This window comes from Podarcis pityusensis (assembly GCF_964106645.2).
Source record: "Podarcis pityusensis genome assembly, chromosome: 4".
Taxonomy (NCBI): Eukaryota; Metazoa; Chordata; class Lepidosauria; order Squamata; family Lacertidae; genus Podarcis; species Podarcis pityusensis.
In genome coordinates, this window is record NC_138027.1 from 21,266,003 (window position 1) to 21,285,592 (window position 19,590).

The window sequence follows — 19,590 nt, forward strand, 5'->3', positions numbered from 1 at the left end:
TGCAATGCTGTTGTCTCGCATGCGGCTGCTGTGAAGCAGAACTCAGAATGAGCACCGCGCGCAAACTCCTTTTTCTTTCTTGTTATACCTCTATGTACTCTCCGGAGGGAGATGGTGATTGGTCTGCCGTGTTTTGCATTTGGCTCCCGATTGGCTGCTGCGTTTCCTCTCCCTCTCTAACCTCCGCGAGTCCCTCCCTCCCTCCTCTTTTTCGAACCTTCAGCAAAGCAGAGGAGAGAGTGAGCCGCGCGCACTGCGGAGCTTGCAGTTTATTGCTCCATTGCCCCTCAAGTTTTGCTGCTGCAGTTCTGCAGCGCGGACTGCTTCGCCTGATTACTCGGAAGCAAGCCCTGTTGAGTCCAACGGGGCTTCCTGCAGCCTTGCAGTCTCCTGGCTTAAAAAGTTTTGGGTGCAATCCTAAACCACGCCTATACTCTGAAGTAAGCCCCGTTGAATTCAGTGAGGCTTACTCCCAGGTAAGTGGGGTTAAGAATTGCAGCCATAGGCTAGAGCATCTCTACGCCCAGTGCCCAGCACTTCGGATGTTAGAGTCCAGCCAGCCCCGTTCCCTCCTGGAAGCAGCAGCGCTATTTCTCCCCAGGAGAGCAACGCGTTCTCCCCTCTCCTTAAAAAAAAAACCTGCCTCGATTGCTAGCAAAAGAAGGGAAACAATTTGTCTATTCGTGTACATTTTGGTGCATTGTCAGCTGCAATCTCTTTAAATAATAATAATAATAATAATAATAATAATAATTTATACCCCGCCCATCTGCTGGGTCCCCCCAGCCACTCTGGGGGGCTTCCAACAAAACACTAAAATACAATAGCCTATTAAACATTAAAAGCTTCCCTAAACAGGGCTGCCTTTAGATGTCTTCTCAAAGTTTGGTAGTTATTTTTCTCTTTGACATCTGGTGGGAGGGTGGTCCACAGGGCAGGCGCCACTACCGAGAAGGCCCTCTGCCTGTTTCCTTGTAACTTTAATGCCAAGAGGAGCAGGTTTTGAAAACTGCAAGGGGTCAGCTTGAAATCTAGTCCTTGAGAGAAGACTTTTGGGATGCATTTGCATTTAAATCCTTTCTTCCCTTTCCTCAGTAGTTCCTAATCCTAAACACACCTGATTGGAAGTAAGCCCCACTAAATTGAATGGGGCTTACAGAATTGCAAACTGGGCAGAGGAGGCATTTGTTTACTCTGGAGAAAAGACAGAGCATCGTTCTATTTATATGATTCTGATCCTGCCCCTTCCTTCAATGACCTCACATGCATTCACAACAACCCTGCGAGAGACTGAAAGATGGTCATTTACGCAACATCCTAACTTGAGTGGGGATTTGAACTCAGAACTCACTGGCCCAAGAGTTCTGTCAGCCTCCTATTTCTCTCCTCATTCTGCCACGTGTGTTCCCCTCGGGCTGACATTTTAAAACATATGTTCCGGTGTGCTGTGGCTTCCTTGGAGCGTCTTGCTATGGAAAGAGTACGTTGGGCCTTTTCCTATGGCACCTGGGTCCCTCGCCGTGAGGATTGGTTGCTGTCCATGTGCGTCGTACAGCCTGAAGAGAGAGAGCGCATCGAACAGTTTGTCTTCCGTCGCGATGCCAAGGCTGCAGTGGTATATACATATATTTATGCTCTTATTTTAAGATATACTTTGCTGAGATAAATATCTCTCATCTCCTAGTTGTTATTTTAGCATAAAGATGGTGTTTCTAGACAAAGACTTTTGCAAGTGAGAGATGCATTGAACCAATAGAGTCTGCCCAGTCTCCTATGCTGATAACTGCTATAATAATAATAATAATAATAATAATAATAATTTATTATTTATACCCCACCCATCTGGCTGAGTTTCCCCAGCCACTCTGGGCGGCTTCCAATCAAGTTTTAAAAACAATACAGCGTTAAATATTAAAAACTTCCCTGAACAGGGCTGCCTTCAGATGTCTTTTAAAGATAAGATAGCTGCTTATTTACTTCACATCTGAAGGGAGGGCATTCCACAGGGCGGGCGCCACTACCGAGAAGGCCCTCTGTCTGGTTCCCTGTAACCTCACTTCTCGCAATGAGGGAACCGCCAGAAGGCCCTTGGTGCTGGATCTCAGCGCCAAACTGCACATCAGCAAAGCGCTGGCTCCAGGGTTTGGGGCATTTGGGCCTTCATTGAGTTTCCTTAAATGGATGATTCTTTTAGCCTGCTTTTGATCTTCAATACTTGCAAAATGAAAATGACTGGATGGTGGGTCCTCTGTTGTCTATTGCCACTCTCTAGAGCAGGGGTTGGGAACTGTTTTCAGCCCCAAGGGCCACATTCGCTTATAAGCAGCTTTCTGGGGGCCGAAATCAGTGGTGACCAGGGCCAGAAGCAGATGCTGGCAGAGCAAAGAATGCTTAATTTTGCCTTCACACATAAAAGAGATCATGGAATTATAGTTGGAAGGGACCATCTAGTCCAAGCCCTTGCAACGCAGGAATCTTTTGCCCAACGTGGGGCTGGAACCCACAACTCTGAGATGGAGTCTCATGCTCTACTGACTGAGCTATCCAGTTTGCTAGTTTCTACAAAAACTGAAACACTCCTCTCTGTATCCTCCATCCAGACAAGCAGGAGCGAATATCAGAGTTCAAGGACGCATTCCAGCCTGGCAAAAATACTCAAGGAAGCAAGCCCAGTGAGGGCTTTGGCCTGGGGAAAGGGGTTTGGCCTGGAGAGCATTCTGAGGGCCAGATAGATCCCTGGAGGGCCACATTCAGCCCTTAAACTTAAGTTTCTCCAGCCCTGTCCCAGTGGCCAACCCCCACTTGGCTATATCAAAAGGATGCAGAAGAGACTAACCATCTCTTTCCATCATCATTTTTATTTTTTAAATTAAATTTGGTGGTCGATTTATCTTGCCCGGGGGCAGCACAAAGCGACTTACAACCCACCGACCAAACAGACGGGCAAACCCTCCCACAAAGGTATATTAAAATCAAGAGGAAATAGAAATACATTAAAAACACCCCACCCACTTCTAAAAGGCCACACCAATTCTTTTTTCTTTTTCCTTTCTCCTCCTGTGATGAGGCTGCATTTTAATATTTTATTTTTTCAATATTTTAATGTTGTATTTTAATCTTGTTTTCAAGTTGTATTCATTCAACTTGTTTTTATTATTGCTTGTTAGCCGCCCTGAGCCCAGCCTTGGCTGGGGAGGGCAGGGTATAAATAAAAATTATTATTATTATTATTATTAATTAAAGGCCAAAGGCCTGGTTATAAGGGTAATTTTTTGCGTAGAGATATATAATGATGGCTCCAGGGGAGCCTCATCTTGGCTGGGACCAGCTGTCATTTAGCTCCTCTCCTCCCAGAACTGCCCCTACAATGGTCTCCTGGTCGTTTTATAACTTTATTATGTAACGGAATAAAAGAGTTGAAAGGAGGAGGAGACGACGTAGATGCCAGGCTCTTCAGTGGCATCCATGCATGCCCTGTAAAGTCTAGTTCCAGCCGACGTTTTAAAATAAATGAAATGTAAATCGGCTTGAGTCACTGCAGAACTGTGTGGTATGATCCATTCTAATCAGCTCTGTAGGCAGATGTGAAAATGGGATTTCTGTTTGCTGCTTATATTATCTCCTGTGCTATAGGTGGTGCTGGTGCTCAGCGGAGAATATATGAGTGCAATCTTTCTAATACTTTTTTTAAATCATAAAAATAGCCCTGGGAGGGGTGTGTGGAGTGCAAACCCACTGCTAAATCATAGAGAGCAATGCCTATGAGTTCCTCATTAAATGCATCATTGGAAAATGTAATAAAAGTGAACCATTTCCTGACAAACTAAGGACCAGCCATTGGTTTCTCCTGCTCATGTGTATAGACAGTAAGTTCCATCATTGCTACCGTTCTATTTCAGTGTATTAATTAGAGCAGCTTTCCCAACCTTGTTCCCTCCAGATATTTCCATCATTCCCTGTCAGCATGGCTGTGGGAGTTGCAGTCCGAAGCATATGGGGGCTGGGTTGGAGGGTTTAGGATGGATGAGAGAGACATGGGTTTAAGCCAAGCCTACCTCTCAGGGTTGCTGTGAGTATAAAGTAGGACAGCCCCTGTTTCCATCTGTTTTGCAGGAAGAGTGGAATACACACACACACACACACACACACACACACACACAGTGGTACCTCGGGTTAGAAACGCTTCAGGTTACAAACTCCGCTAACCCAGAAATATTACCTCGGGTTAAGAACTTTGCTTCAGGATAAGAACAGAAATCATGTGGTGGTGGGAGGCCCCATTAGCTAAAGTGGTGCTTCAGGTTAAGAACGGACCTCCGGGGTTTCTGTTCTTATCCTGAAGCAAAGTTCTTAACCCGAGGTAATATTTCTGGGTTAGTGGAATCTGTAACCTGAAGTGTCTGTAACCTGAGGTACCACTGTGGGTGGGTGGGTGTATATATATATATATATATATATATATATATATATATACCTCTCAAATGTATATGTGTGTGTGTGCATTATTATTCTGTTCTGTTCTATTCTATTCTATATTCTATTATTATATTATAAAGTAGCTGTAATATTTGGCCCAACTTGTAGTAGTAGTAGTAGTAGTAGTAGTAATAAAATTTTATTTATATCCCGCCCTCCCCAGCCGAAGCCAGGCTCAGAGCGGCTAACAACAGTAAAAAAAACACAGTTTACATAAAATCACAATCAATTAATTGAAATCCATTATAAAATTAATTCATTCTAAAATCAATTCAGAATCAAATTAATGGCAACCATTGGGCTAGAGTTCTATGAGGATTACCAAAGGTGTGTTTTAATTCTGTTCTTAAAAGCATATATAGCATAGCTGTGCTCTATAATGAACTGTCAAAACATTTTTGAAGGCAAATGGTATCTTAATATATTCATCCCCCTCCCCCCCCCCTTTTACATAGAACAGTTACTTGCTGTGCGTTATTTGTTCATTTTGCCTCATAGGCTGGCCGGCTGCTGATAAGAAAATTAATTGCAGAGAAGCTGAAGATTCCTTGGAATGAAATAAAGTTACAAAGGACTTCAAAAGGCAAACCTGTCCTTGCAAATGACTTAAGCAGTGCCCATTCCAGCTTCAGCTTTAATGTCTCCCATCAAGGGAATTATGCTGTTCTTGCCGCCGAGCCTGACTGTCAAGCTGGCATTGACATTACGAAGACGAGCATGCCAGGTAGTGTACTATAGTCACTCTTAAAAAAATAATTAATAATTAATAATCTACAGTGTCCTAGGACAGGAAAGAGAAGCCACTTTGCTCATTTATTGCAACACACGCTGTAGAGGGATTTTTGAGGTGCCAGCAATTGGCTGAGCTTTCCTTCGTTCACAGTCTCTGACTGCCATTGGCTGAATTGTTCCAATCTTAGAAATGGAGGAATAATAATAATAATTTATATTTGTACCCCGCCCATCTGGCTGGGTTTCCCCAGCTACTCCCCACAAAGACCAAAAATACACTAAGATGTCAAACATTAAAAACTTCCCTGAACAGGGCTGCCTTCAGATGTCTCCTGAATGTCAGGTAGTTGTTTATCTCTTTGACATCTGATGGGAGAGCGTTCCACAGGGTGGGCGCCACTACTAAGAAGGCTCTCTGCCTGGTTCCCTGTAGCTTTGCTTCTCGCAGTGAGGGAACCGCCAGAAGGCCCTCAGCTCTGGACCTCAGCGTCCAGGCAGAACGATGGGGGTGGAGACGCTCCTTCAGGTATACTGGGCCGAGGCCATTTAGGTCAACACCAACACTTTGAATTGTGCTCGGAAACATACTGGGAGCCAATGTAGGTCTTTCAAGACTGGTGTTATGTGGTCTCGGCGGCCACCCCTAGTCACCAGTCTAGCTGCCGCATTCTGGATTAGTTGTAGTTTCCGGGTCACCTTCAAAGGTAGCCCCACGCAGTGCATTGCAGTAGTCCAAGCGGGAGATAACTAGAGCATGCACCACTCTGGCAAGACAGTCCACGGGCAGGTAGGGTCTCAGCCTGCGTATCAGGTGGAGTTGGTAGACAGCTGCCCGGATACAGAATTGACCTGCGCCTCCATGGACAGCTGTGAGTCCAAAATGACTCCCAGGCTGCGCACCTGGTCCTTCAGGGGCACGGTTACCCCATTCAGGATCAGGGAGTCTTCCACACCTGCCCGCCTCCTGTCCCCCCAAAACAGTACTTCTGTCTTGTCAGGATTCAACCTCAATCCATTAGCCTTGGTAAAAGGAAGCTGCCTTATACCAAGCCAGACCATCAGTTCATCTGGCTCAACATTGCCCACAACACTGTGTGGCAGTTGCTGTCCAAGGTTTCAGGAGGGAATCTTACCCAAGGAGATGCCAATGAGACCTTCGGCATGTTTCTAATTTTGTTTGATATGTTTTTATTGAATGTATGCATGTACGTATTGTTACAGAAGTTGGGCGCCACCCCCAGTGGGTTCCAGGCGCTCACCCAGGGTTTGTTCTGCTTTGGAGAATTGAAGATGTGGTGGAGATTATAGTAGCTTTAAGAAATATGATTTATTCACATATTCACACCTTCAGTCTGTGTGGAGGGAGTCCAGATCTTACAGCAGGCATCCCCAAACTCGGCCCTCCAGCTGTTTTGGGACTACAATCCCATCATCCCTGACCACTGATCCTGTTAGCTAGGGATGATGGGAGTTGTAGTCCCAAAACAGCTGGAGGGCCGAGTTTGGGGATGCCTGTCTTACAGCATGGTCATTTCAAGAGGGGCTGGTCCCCCACAGCCATGGAGTCAAAGGCATCTCTCCCACCCAGCCTGCAGCCAGCCTGCCCAAGATGGATCCCAGTCTTTGTTCGCCCCCTTCCTCTTCCCAGCACACCTTGCTCTAAAAACTCTCTTTTCTTGTCACCTCAAACACACACCCCATCACCATGGCAACCTCTGTCTGCCTAGGCCCAGTATTCCTCTCAGATGGGCCATCAACACTTTTTGTCACGTTAATACCTCTAACCTAGGTGAGGCCCTGGCTTGGAACAGAAGCTTAGCTTGTGTTTTTCCATTTGACTGCAATTTTCCCTTCAGTACTCCAAATATTCAAAATCCTGCCTTTTATAATTTCTAGGGTTTAGTCCCTAACAGTATTTATTTGCCCATTTAAGGTATTTCTACCTCACCTTTGAGCTGAAAAAGCTGGGGTGTGGCAAATATCAGTACTAAGACGGTCCCTGGCAACAGGCTTATAATCTAAAAAGACATGACAGATGAGAAAAAAAAAGAAATGGCAGTGAAAAGTAATCTCCATCACCAAGTTCTTAAAGTTCCTATAATACAGTTGTATGTACCCTGCCTTGGGCTAAGCAATTCATGTAAACAAACAACCAAACTATACCAATATGATTCTCTGGAAAATGAAAAGCTGGAGTGAAATCCCCCAATTCTGTGGAACGGTGTGTATGTGTCTTTTTCCTTCCAGAAAGGAAAGAGGCTTTATGTTCCAAAAACTAGAGTTACAAGGGATTTGTATTTTTCTTTATCTTAAGAGCAGCCACAGGGTGGCACTATTGATCTGTGGAAAATCTTTCCATCTGTTCCGATATTCCAATTGCAAAACATTAAGCACTTGCGGATGAAACCATCTGCAACATTTAAACCGCCACATTGAAAAGGGGATGCTCGTCATGATATGTGAAAACCATTTTGGCACCCAAATAACGCTATAATAACCAATCCATTTTCTCTTCTCTAAGAGCTGTATCTCTGTCAGGGAACGACTAGACATCTCTAACAGGAAATTCTCAGCACCTTTGCTATACTACAGCTCCCAGGATTCTTTGGGGCAAACCATGATAATCTAACTGGTATAGAGCAGGTATTTTTGTAGTGTAGATTTGTTCTTCAGACCAGGCAGCTTAATTACCGGTACTTAGTTTTGTCTTTACAGTGGTACCTCAGGTTAAGTACTTAATTTGTTCCGGAAGTCCGTACTTAACCTGAAACTGTTCTTAATCTGAAGCACCACTTTAGCTAATGGAGCCTCCTGCTGCCGCTGCGCTGCTGCTGCACGATTTCTGTTCTCATCCTGAAGCAAAGTTCTTAACCTGAAGCACTATTTCTGGGTTAGCGGAGTCTGTAACCTGAAGCGTATTTAACCTGAGGTACCACTGTATCTCTTTTTGGTGGGGGGTGGAGAAGTATAAGACATGCTAATTTTCCAGTGATTCTATACCGTTCTCGATGCCTCACCAACACTCAATAACTGCTTTTATTTACAGAGTGCTGGTAAGCTCCTGTGGAGATTGGTGATAATCTAGTTCCTTGCCTTATGCAAAGCTATAAGAAATCGAATCAGGAACCTAAAAATTCATTAAAAGTAAACTTTTTGGGTGAAACCCTCTAAAGCAGTATTTCCCAAATTTGGGTCTCCAGTTGTTTTTGAACTACAATTCCCATCATCCATGACCACTGGTCCTGCTAGCTAGGGATGATGGGAGTTGTAGTACCAAAACAGCTGGAGACCCAAGTTTGGGAAACACAGGTCTGAAGTAAGAGCTGCTTCATAATGTTTAAAAATCAGCAGGTACAGAAGACCACCAGGAAAGAGAAGCTTTAACTGCATTCTAAAAGGCAGGCTAAGATGGTGCAGAGATTTTTCCTGAATGGTCTGCGGCCATCAACTTCCAGCATCACCTTGAATGTTCCGGCTGCAGATGCAACACTATATCTCCCCTTCTGCAGAATTTTGGATTGCAGTCTAAAGGGATGAATGACCAAGGCCAGCTCTGATCATTAATGTCCTAGTCCCTGCCAGATTACTGTTACGTGCTGTCGGAGGGGCTGCCTTTGGTAACCTCAAAATCTGCTCTGCAAGGTTAGGTGAGATGGAGGCCCTGTGGATTTCTGTTGCAAAAGCAACTGTACGTCCCAAGCACTATTTGAGTCCTCTAAATTGTGGCGAGAGTTGAGCACGGGGGCTGCTTGCCTCCATTGAGACCAACGCAACTTAAAAGTAACTAACATGGAGAAAATAATGTAAATGGCTTTCCGGTGCTTAAATGTTGCTCCGTACAGAGAAGAGTTATCTGCATCTGTATATAATATGCATGCTGCCATTTCCATTCACTTTTTGATTAATGGGCTTTTCAAGGTTCTGCTGTGAAAAAGCTGATAATGGAAGCAGAAAGTATTTTCCTAGGGGAGAGAGAGAGAAAGAAATTTCGACTCAGCTCTAAACTGCTTGCTTATCTAGCATGCTACTGTTGTAATAGCATTGCCTAAGGAGCACAGGAAGCTGGCGTCATGCAAGCCAGTGTAAATTAAGCCGGAGTAAAGATAGGGATGCGGGTGGCACTGTGGGTTAAAACCACAGAGCCTAGGACTTGCTGATCAGAAGGTCGGCGGTTCAAATCCCCGCAACAGGGTGAGCTCCTGTTGCTCAATCCCAGCTCCTGCCCACCTAGCAGTTCAAAAGCATGTCAAGGTGCAAGTAGATAAATAGGTACCACTCCGGCAGGGAGGTAAACGGCATTTCCGTGTCTGACAGAAGCGGCTTAGTCATGCTGGCCACATGACCCGGAAGCTGTACGTCGGCTCCCTCAGCCAATAAAGCAAGTTGAGCGCCGCAACCCCAGAGTCGGCCACGACCGTCCCTAATGGGGTCCGTTTACCTTAAAGATAAACCAGAGCCAAATTCCGATCAGCAGTGAGGCTACAGCTGGATGAGCCAGCCTAAACGTGGCAGAGAGAAAGCAAGCCTTCAATATTGTGTTTGAGTTACACCACCCTTTTTGCCGGCTTAATTTATACCAGGTTGCCAGGTCATGTGACTCAGATGAACCAGTCTTAGGATCCATCTTAAGTCCTCCCCGCCATGGTCTCACCCCTGCTGCAACCCCCCCCCCCCTTTTCAATGCTTACACTGGGCTGAAGATTTGCTGGGCTCGGCTCAGCCAGCTAGGTCCTGGCTGAGCCAGGATGAGAGAGATATACCAGCCAAGGATGAGGGAGTTTCATCACTATAACCCAGCTGGATCCTAACCCATCCATCTTGCCAGATAGGATTGTTCCGTAAGTCCCTCTTTGGTGCAATTAAAGCATTTTACTTCCTAGGGCTACTGCTGCTTTTTTATCTTATTTTATTTTGCATCATGATCCCACCAGCATATTCCATCAGAGGTCTGACTGGAGTATGGTGAACTCTTCAGTCACAGCATGAGAACGTTTCCAGGTTGTTGGTTTTTTGCATTCATTTATGGGAATAATTGCATTAAGATTATTTTCTGTGAGTGGCAGGGCATACAGAATATTATTTTTAGCTGTGAAGTGTGGCATGATGGAAAGTTTCAGGCTAGTGCTTGTTATCCTGATAATATTCAGCTGAACTTAGTTGGGGCAGTGGAGCTTAAAGTGCTTTACTGTATAGATTTCGAGGGAGGCCTCCACTGATACCATGCAGAGATATTTTATATATATAGGAGTAGAGTAGAGAAAAGTGAACCTCAGGCTCAGGCTTCCCCATGGCTGCTGTTGGGAAGATGGGAATGCAGTAGTGAAACTCTATGCCTGTTGAATTTCTGCCTGTTGTGCACTTGGAAATACTGCAGGACACCTGTCAAAAGGGAGGGGGGAAATAGCAGTGTCATGCCCTATTGCTTCTCAAAACTGCTCATGAACACCACCCTACCTGTAAGAATAATGTGCTGACAGGTTCTGCAGTGATTTATAGAATTCATGGCTGCATGCTAAGGACTGATACCTGGAATGCTCTGGATGGTATTTCCTTTTCTAAGCACTTGAGACATAGATACCTTTTGTGGTGTGTGTGTTTTTAAGATGTACTTCTGAAATGTGGGCCTAGAGCAAACCAGAAACCACACATCCCTCTCTCGGTGCCTTCAAAATACTCTTCATTTTTAGCCGTCATTAACATTAATGTTATCATCCGTCCTCAGGGCTTATCCTACCCCGTCAGTTAACAGTTATCATCTATCCCTTGCCAGGGGAAATCAATTAAAAATAAGTTAAAACTAATTTTACAACTGCTGACGCAAAGCTGGATTGTCTGCTCCCTGAAATGAACACTCTAGAGAGGGAGCGAAGTTCAGATACGATTCATTCAGAAGGAAATTAGACATGAAGATTCTAGCAGCCAATTATTCTCTTCCCAGACAAATCCCGGGCATGAATACTTGAAAGTTAAGTTCTGCTGTTTCACTGGGTCTTGCTCCCAGGTACATGTGCCTAGGATTCCTCCATTTCAGAGATCTAAAGCCTTTATTTAGTGCCCCGGATGGTGATAATATTTGACTTATTCCCCCACCCCACATAAGAAAAAAAGCGTTTGTTGCTTTTCTGTTTGAGGGGAGATAAGATGAATTTTAACAGGGAGAAATGTAAAGTATTGCACTTGGGCAAAAAAAATGAGAGGCACAAATACAAGATGGGTGACACCTGGCTTGAGAGCAGTACATGTGAAAAGGATCTAGGAGTCTTGGTTGACCACAAACTTGGCATGAGCCAACAGTGTGACGCGGCAGCTAAAAAAGCCAATGCAATTCTGGGCTGCATCAATAGGAGTATAGCATCTAGATCAAGGGAAGTAATAGTGCCACTGTATTCTGCTCTGGTCAGACCTCACCTGGAGTACTGTGTCCAGTTCTGGCCACCACAGTTCAAGAAGGACACTGACAAACTGGAACGTGTCCAGAGGAGGGCAACCAAAATGGTCAAAGGCCTGGAAACGATGCCTTATGAGGAATGCTAAGGGAGCTGGGCATGTTTAGCCTGGAGAAGAGGAGGTTAAGGGGTGATATGATAGCCATGTTCAAATATATAAAAGGATGTCACATAGAGGAGGGAGAAAGGTTGTTTTCTGCTGCTCCAGAGAAGCGGACACGGAGCAATGGATCCAAACTACAAGAAAGAAGATTCCACCTAAACATTAGGAAGAACTTCCTGACAGTAAGAGCTGTTCGACAGTGGAATTTGCTGCCAAGGAGTGTGGTGGAGTCTCCTTCTTTGGAGGTCTTTAAGCAGAGGCTTGACAACCGTATGTCAGGAGTGCTCTGATGGTGTTTCCTGCTTGGCAGGGGGTTGGACTCGATGGCCCTTGTGGTCTCTTCCAACTCTATGATTCTATGATTCTATGATTCTAAGAAATTGTTGCTTTCAATTACGAACATAAGGAGTATGAGCTGCACAACAGCTTTTTTAATCTATTCATAACAGATAAAACATTAATTATGTTAATGTTGCTAATGAGATATTTAGCAGCACAGTTGCTGAAAAGAATTTTTTTCTGTCACTTCATCCCGTTTTATAAATAGGTACCTCATGCCTAGGTTTTTGTGACCCAGAAGTCTGTATCTAACCTGCAGGATAACAGATAAATATGTTTGTTTTTTTAAAAAAAGCCTCCACAGATAAATGTGTTAGCTTTTTATAAGTTTTATTTGAAATTAAAATAAAGCATTTATTATTCCCGGGAAGTTGCCTTCCCTCCCCCACTCTGTTGCCTCTGTAAAGAATGCAGTTCAGAATTTTGGCACTAGGGGGCAGGGCAGAGGGGCAGGCTGTGGTGCTGAGTCCCACTGGTGGGTCTCAGACCACTCTTTGAGAAATACTGAAATAGCCCCTAATGGACATTCCTCACTTTGAGGAAGCACATTTTCGGGATATCTTCCTTTGTTCAAACACTGCTTTCTCTGGAAATAAATATGACAGAGAAATCTAGTCTTGTTCTCTGTGAAGTATAATTGTTTAAGTGCACACTGTAAAGGAGAATGATGGTTCGTTGCTGAAAGGGTTTAACATTGGAAAATTCCATTTTAGTATATACTAAGCTACAAGACAGTTCTCTCTGAGCTTTAGTTGGATTGACCATTAGCTGTTGCTGTTCTCTGCTGGTTTACACGTAAGTGTTTAACCTTAGATCATGTGATTAAGGTATTCAATTGCAAATCTCCATTTTGAAGGAAGTTGCCTGTTAGTCTCTCTCTGGACGCCACAGAGAACAAAAGAATGTGATAACGAAGCCTCTCAAGGAGCTGCATAAATTTAGATTGAATGCAGGCTAATGCAAGCTATGGGAGAAGCAGAGATTTGATTTTTACTCTGATCATAATTACGTTATATATGTATTTAAGATGAACCTATGCTTGGATATGCATATGCCTTATGGAATTATCCGGCTGTATCGTTGATTGTTTTGTACTTGTTTTTGAAGAAGTTCTAGTTACTAAAGCTTTGAATAATAATTATGGGTCTGGACCATTTTGCTTCCAAAAGGAGTCAGCTTTTATGCATCTAGTATTAATATTTGCAATATTCTCATCCCATTTCCAAGAAAATCTATCACATTTGTAATGTAAAGATCTGCCAAAATTGTCAATATCCTTACTTTGAAACTGATGATGGCAGAACTTTGGGAGAACCTGTGGTCCTGTAGATATTGCTGGACTCCATCTCCCTCTATTCCTGACCATTGGCTATGCTCGCTGGGGTTGATGGGAGTTGGAGTCAGTCAGCATCTGGAGAGGTACATGTTTCTGCTGCAAGTTCTAATCTTTTACAAAATTTCATGGTATTTTATAGTTAATCAGATTCATTAACAAGGCAAGATGGCAAGAACTTGGCATTCCAAAGGAAAAGGTTGCTTCTGAAGTTGGCTTTTTAAATTCTCCTCTCTTTAAATGCAGTTGGTAGGATTGTAATTGCTGTTATTATTTTTTTTAAAAAGGAGAGAGATGTCTTTTTTTCCAGATAATGAGCTTGCTAATAATTTCCCAGCTGCTCAGCTTTGTAAGCTAAAACCAGAAATCTACAAGGCCTTGCTTAATAATGAGTATACAATGGTACCTTGGGTTACATACGCTTCAGATTACATACGCTTCAGGTTACAGACTCTGCTAACCCAGAAATAGTGCTTCAGGTTAAGAACTTTGCTTCAGGATGAGAATAGAAATCGTGCTCCGGCGGCGCGGCGGCAGCAGGAGGCCCCATTGGCTAAAGTGGTGCTTCAGGTTAAGAACAGTTTCAGGTTAAGAACGGACCTCCAGAACGAATTAAGTTCTTAATCCGAGGTACCACTGTATGCTATATGGTAATTTATGCACCTAATAGGTATCTGAAGCCATTTGCACATAACAAATAGGAGCCTATACAACATAAAACACTGTTGCTGTATATAGGTTTTATTATTTTTAATCTTTTTTATATGATTTTTATTACTTTTCCAATAAAGACAAATTTATAACATTATTAAACATTAAAAACTCATCACACATCATTTTTTCTTTTAGACTTCCATCAACATGCCTGATAATTTTCTGTAATTCACATTTCGTAATTTATATTGCACTATATATATCTTATCTTACCATGTTGTTTAAACAATATTTCTACCAAATCTTCTTACAGAGCTTCTTGAAAACTTACAAACGTTATATCATTATCACAAATATTTTTAATATATTCTGTAAATTTACTCCAGTCCTCAGTGAATCTTTGGTCTCGTCGGTTGCGAATCCTCCCTGTCAATCTGTCCAGTTCCGCGTAATCCATTAATTTCGATCTCCATTCTTCAATCGTAGGTATTTCTTCTTGTTTCCGTTTCTGGGCCAAAAGAGTTCTGGCTGCTGTTACTGCATACAGAAATACTTTCTGATCATTCCTTTTTATTTCACCACCTAATATTCCTAATAGAAATGCTTCTGGTTTTTTAACAAATGTATATTTCAGTATTTTCTTTATCTCATTATATATCATTTCCCAGAAGCACTTCATTTTTTTACATTCCCACCACATATGATAGAATGTCCCTTCTTTCTCCTTACATTTCCAACATTTATTACTCACCTTATACATCTTACTTAATTTAACTGGTGTTATATACCATCGATATATTATTTTCATAACATTTTCTTTAATTGTGGTACATGCCGTAAATCTCATCCCTTCCTTCCACAATTTTATCCAATCATCAAATTGAATGTTATATCCAAAGTCTTTGGCCCATTGAATCATAACTGATTTAACCTCTTCATCCTTCAAATGCCATTCTAATAATAATTTATACATCATAGATAATTTTTTAACTTCATTATTCAATACTTCTCGTTGAAACCTAGATTCTTTTTCAAAATAGCCTCTTTCTGCAACCTCTTTTCTAAACATTTCATTAATCTGAAAGTAATGCAGCCAATCGTTTACATATTCTTTCACTTCTTCATATGGTTTCATTTTCCACTTACTTCCCTCTTTCTCAATTAAACTCCCATATGTTATCCACCTCCCATTCATATTGATCTTTTTAACACTCATCACCTCTAATGGTGATAACCAGTGTGGTATTTTTGGTTCAAGTAGGTTTTTGTACCTACCCCATACCTCAATCAGAGATCCTCTAATAATATGATTTTCGAAACCTTTATGCACTTGTTTTTTTTCATACCATAAATATGCGTGCCAACCGAATCTATTATCATATCCTTCCAGCTCTAACAAATCTGTATTTTCTAATTTCATCCATTCTTTCAACCAACATGTGCACGATGCTTCATAATATAATCTCATCTCTGGCAGGGCGAAGCCTCCCCTCTCTTTTAAATCTGTTAACAACTTAAATTTTATTCTTGGCTTCTTGCCCTGCCAGATATATCTTGAAATCACTTTTTGCCACTCTTTAAATATTGCAACTCCTTTTGTCAGGGGTTCAGGAGCAGAGGCAAGGGCAAGGGAGGAAACAGAGAGCGAGGGGGAGGAGGCAGAAGAAAAGATGAGTGATGACGACGACCCGAGATCTCCGAGTCTTTCCAGTGAATCAGAAGATTCACAGAAAGGAGCACCAGTGGCCAGGGCAAGGGGGGAGCCTAGGGGGACACCCCAGGAAGATAGAGCCAGAGGGGACTCAGAGGGGAGCAGTTGGAAATCGGGACCAGCGTCACCGCCAGAGAGCAGGGAAGAGGAAGGGCGCCAGGGATCAAGCGCTGGCAGCTCACAACAGGGGGGAGGGCACGAGTCAGGAGTAGCCACACCTCCATTGGGGAGCGAAGAAACGGTCAGACGGAAGGTGGAAGGTTGGGCGCGCGTGCCAAGTTCAAATGCACAGGAAGGTGGCGCAGTAGGCAGCCCGGAAAGGGAGCCAGGTCCTAAAGCCCGCCGAAAGGAGGGAGAAGAGTCAGGGGGGTCAGCGTCAGCGTCAGAGGAATCCCGGAAGGAAGAGACCCCGGGGGGCAGAGGGACCCAGAGAAGAACAGTCAGGCGGAAAAGGTGGAGCAGGGCTAGGATATTAAGTTGGTGTACAAGGGGCGGAGACTCAGACGGAGCCCCGCCGATCTAACCATTAGACGTAGGGTTGCACGCAGCAGCTTGAGAATGGAAACTGTAACTCAATAAAGACTTTTATTTAATGATCGCTGGCTAGCGTGATCCTCTGTGAGCTCTGACACCTTTAATTATTGGAATTGCTTGGAACAATTCCGGCAGGCCCCATTAGCTAAATGCGGCAGGCCCCATTAGCTAAAGTGGTACCTCAGGTTAAGAACAGTTTCAGGTTAAGAACAGACCTCCAGAACGAATTAAGTTCTTAATCCGAGGTACCACTGTATGCTATATGGTAATTTATGCACCTAATAGGTATCTGAAGCCATTTGCACATAACAAATAGGAGCCTATACAACATAAAACACTGTTGCTGTATATAGGTTTTATTATTTGTTTTTAATCTTATATTTTGGAAATGTACATTGAGTTTGGGGGGGGGCAAGAGAGTGGGGCCCTAAACTATAGCTTGTTTAGCTTATACGTAAATCCAGCACTGTACTGAATAGAGCAGAAAGTGGGCTTAGAGGAGGTTTGTTCCCTGTGGTATGTACACACCTGTGACTTTATTTTGTCCCACAACTGCTTATCAAAAGACTTTCCCCCTCAAGCTTTAAACTGAAAGTTGGAACACGTGAAACGTTTTTTCGTGGTCAAAGTAGGATGGATTATCATTGGCAGCCATCCCTCTTCCAAATTGCTTTTTTATTTTCTGAAGGGGAAAAAGAACTGCTGAAAGCCTTAGCCTTCTATGTAAAAGGGAAACACTTTATTGAAATCTTTTGGCTTTTAGGGATAAGAAAGGTGACAATGTCATCAGCAATAAATTCCCCTTTGAATATGTGTCATCCTGTGATCTTGTGGGAAATCACTTGACCTTATGGCTATTGGCCTTTTTATTTATCCTTGTATAGAAAGCGCTTTTTAGTTGAGATCAAGGCTTCTTAAATGCTTTTTGTAAAAGCCGCCGCTCATACATTCACTGTAGCCCTTCCAAGAAGTTGCCTTTGTTGTCCTCTCCCCCCCCCCCCGGTTTACAGCTCTCAGTTAAAAGTGTCTCAACTTGGATGAAAAAGCATTATATATCAATTTGTGCCTTTAAAATATGACCTTCTGTCTCTCTTCCCGTCTCACTTGAAACAGGCATATCCAAGTGTGTTTGAATGCAGCACTTAAGGTTAAAAAATGCTGCTGGAAATATAAATGAGGGTCAGTTGAAAATTTGTACATTGTATTATAGTGCAACATTTCAGAGCTAAACATTTCAAAGCACCATTCACAGAATTAGACCACAACACCAGGCAAAGGGTTAAAACCCCTCAGTGATCTAGATAAGGTGCACCAGCAATTCATTAATTTTTTTAAAAAAACCATTCTCACAATCCCTTTTTAAAACAATAAGTTTTATTAGGCTTTCTAGAGAAAAATACAAAGGTTAATATCAAATCTCGTTTCCCATTTTTATCTGAACTAAGACTTTGATCTAAATTCCGTTTTAAAAAAACAAGCATGAAAAGGGGGGACAAAGGAGTAGAAAAAGAGAAAGAAAAAGAAAAAAGAGTAGCAAAGAGGTTAAAAGAGAAAGATAGAAAAATAAAATTCAGAAAATAAAGAACTTAAAATCCTTCATTTGTCCTCTATATCTAAACGATATGCGCTTTGTCCAATCCAACAAAGCCACTTTCTGCAAACAAACATCTTCAATCATCTAACCCAAATATCATTATTCCTTTTTTCTTTCTCATGCAAAAACTCCATGAGAGGTTTCCGTTCTTTAACAAACGTTAACAATGACTTTTCTGTAATTAAAGGTGTCAATTTCGTGAACTTGCCAAATTACTAAGGAGCAACGCAATTCCATTTAGGTGGGAATTCCCCCAAGGAATATCTTTTACCTTTAGAGGGAGAAAGGTCAAAATCAGAACATTGGAAGAGAGAGACAAATTTCTGTCTACACACGGAGAGGACCTTCAAAAAGGAATTGAACTACCTTCTGGGCCTGGGGCAACGCCAGCACCAACACCAGCACCTGGGGAACCTGAAGATCCAGTGAAGATACCACCCCTGGAGAAATAACCAGATCAATTCAGGATGTCTCTGCAACTGTTGAGTTGGAATATTAATGGTTGTAAGATTCCGGAAAAAAGGAAGAAAATATTTCATATATTAAAAAAAGAACAATTGGACATTATTTGTTTACAAGAAACCCATGTGACGAGGCTCCACAGAAAAGTATTAATAAATAAAAGACTGGGCCAGGAATTCGTATCGTCGGACAAAGTTAAGAAGAGAGGCGTGGTGATATATGCGAAAGAGAGCCTGTCACCTAAATTTTTATTTAAAGATGAACATGGAAGAATTTTGGCAATTGAGATACAACATCAAGGAGAGAAATTGTTGATATTAGGAATTTATGCACCTAATGAAGGGAAATCGGAATTTTACAAGAAGCTGCAGGAGACAATGCTGGATTATCTGGACTACAACAACATCATAATGATGGGAGATATGAATGGGGTCGTATCAACTAACATGGACAAGTCACAAAGTCAAAATGTTACAAAAGACGGCAGACTACCTAAAACCTTTTTTGAAATGACAGACAATATGGATTTGAGTGACATTTGGAGGACAAAGAACCCACTAGGAAGAGAGGGAACATTCTTTTCTGAAGCCCAACTGACCTGGACAAGAATCGACCAAATATGGATTTCTAGAGGCCTGGCACCTAAGGTCAGAAAAGTGGAAATCTGCCCAAAGACCTGTTCCGATCATAATGCAGTAAAGATGGATATGACACTACTACCAACTGGATCCTTTAGATGGAAGATGAATGACAATTTGTTTAGAGATCAGGAAATTACCAAGAAGGCCCAAAAAGTTTTGAAGGATTACTTTGAGATAAATATGAATACTACGGTGGAAAAAAGAATCGTCTGGGACGCAAGTAAAGCTGTAATGAGGGGATTCTTGATACAACAGAATGCAGTAAAGAAAAGAACACAAAATGAGAAAAAAGATAAGATCTTGGATAAAATAAAAGAATTAGAGAAGAAGTTAAGAGTGAATCCGAAGTCACAGCCAACTCTGAGAGAAATTAAACTTTATCAAACACAATATTCTAAACTGATAAACCAGGAAATCGAATGGAAGGTTAAACTAATGAAACAAAAAACGTTTGAGTCGGCGAATAAATGTGGAAAACTGCTAGCTTGGCAGTTGAAGAGAAGACAAAGATTAAATACGGTTACAAACTTAGAGATTGAAGGAAAAAACATTCAGAATCCAATGG

The 19,590-nt window shown here is 42.4% G+C and overlaps 1 protein-coding gene across 2 annotated transcripts in view; it reads left to right on the top strand.

Moving 5' to 3' along the window:
- The first annotated feature begins 77 nt into the window (after positions 1-77).
- AASDHPPT (aminoadipate-semialdehyde dehydrogenase-phosphopantetheinyl transferase) overlaps positions 78-19,590 on the top strand; it is a 33,162-nt gene continuing 13,649 nt past the window's right edge. The window contains exons 1-2 of one of the 2 annotated variants that reach the window (XM_081002255.1): positions 78-476; positions 4,975-5,200. In XM_081002255.1, the coding sequence (XP_080858381.1) occupies positions 93-476; positions 4,975-5,200 (610 nt within the window). In that variant the 5' untranslated portion in view covers positions 78-92. Of the gene's footprint in view, positions 1,616-4,974; positions 5,201-19,590 lie in introns of both variants that reach the window. The other variant, XM_081002256.1, reaches the window with a different exon arrangement.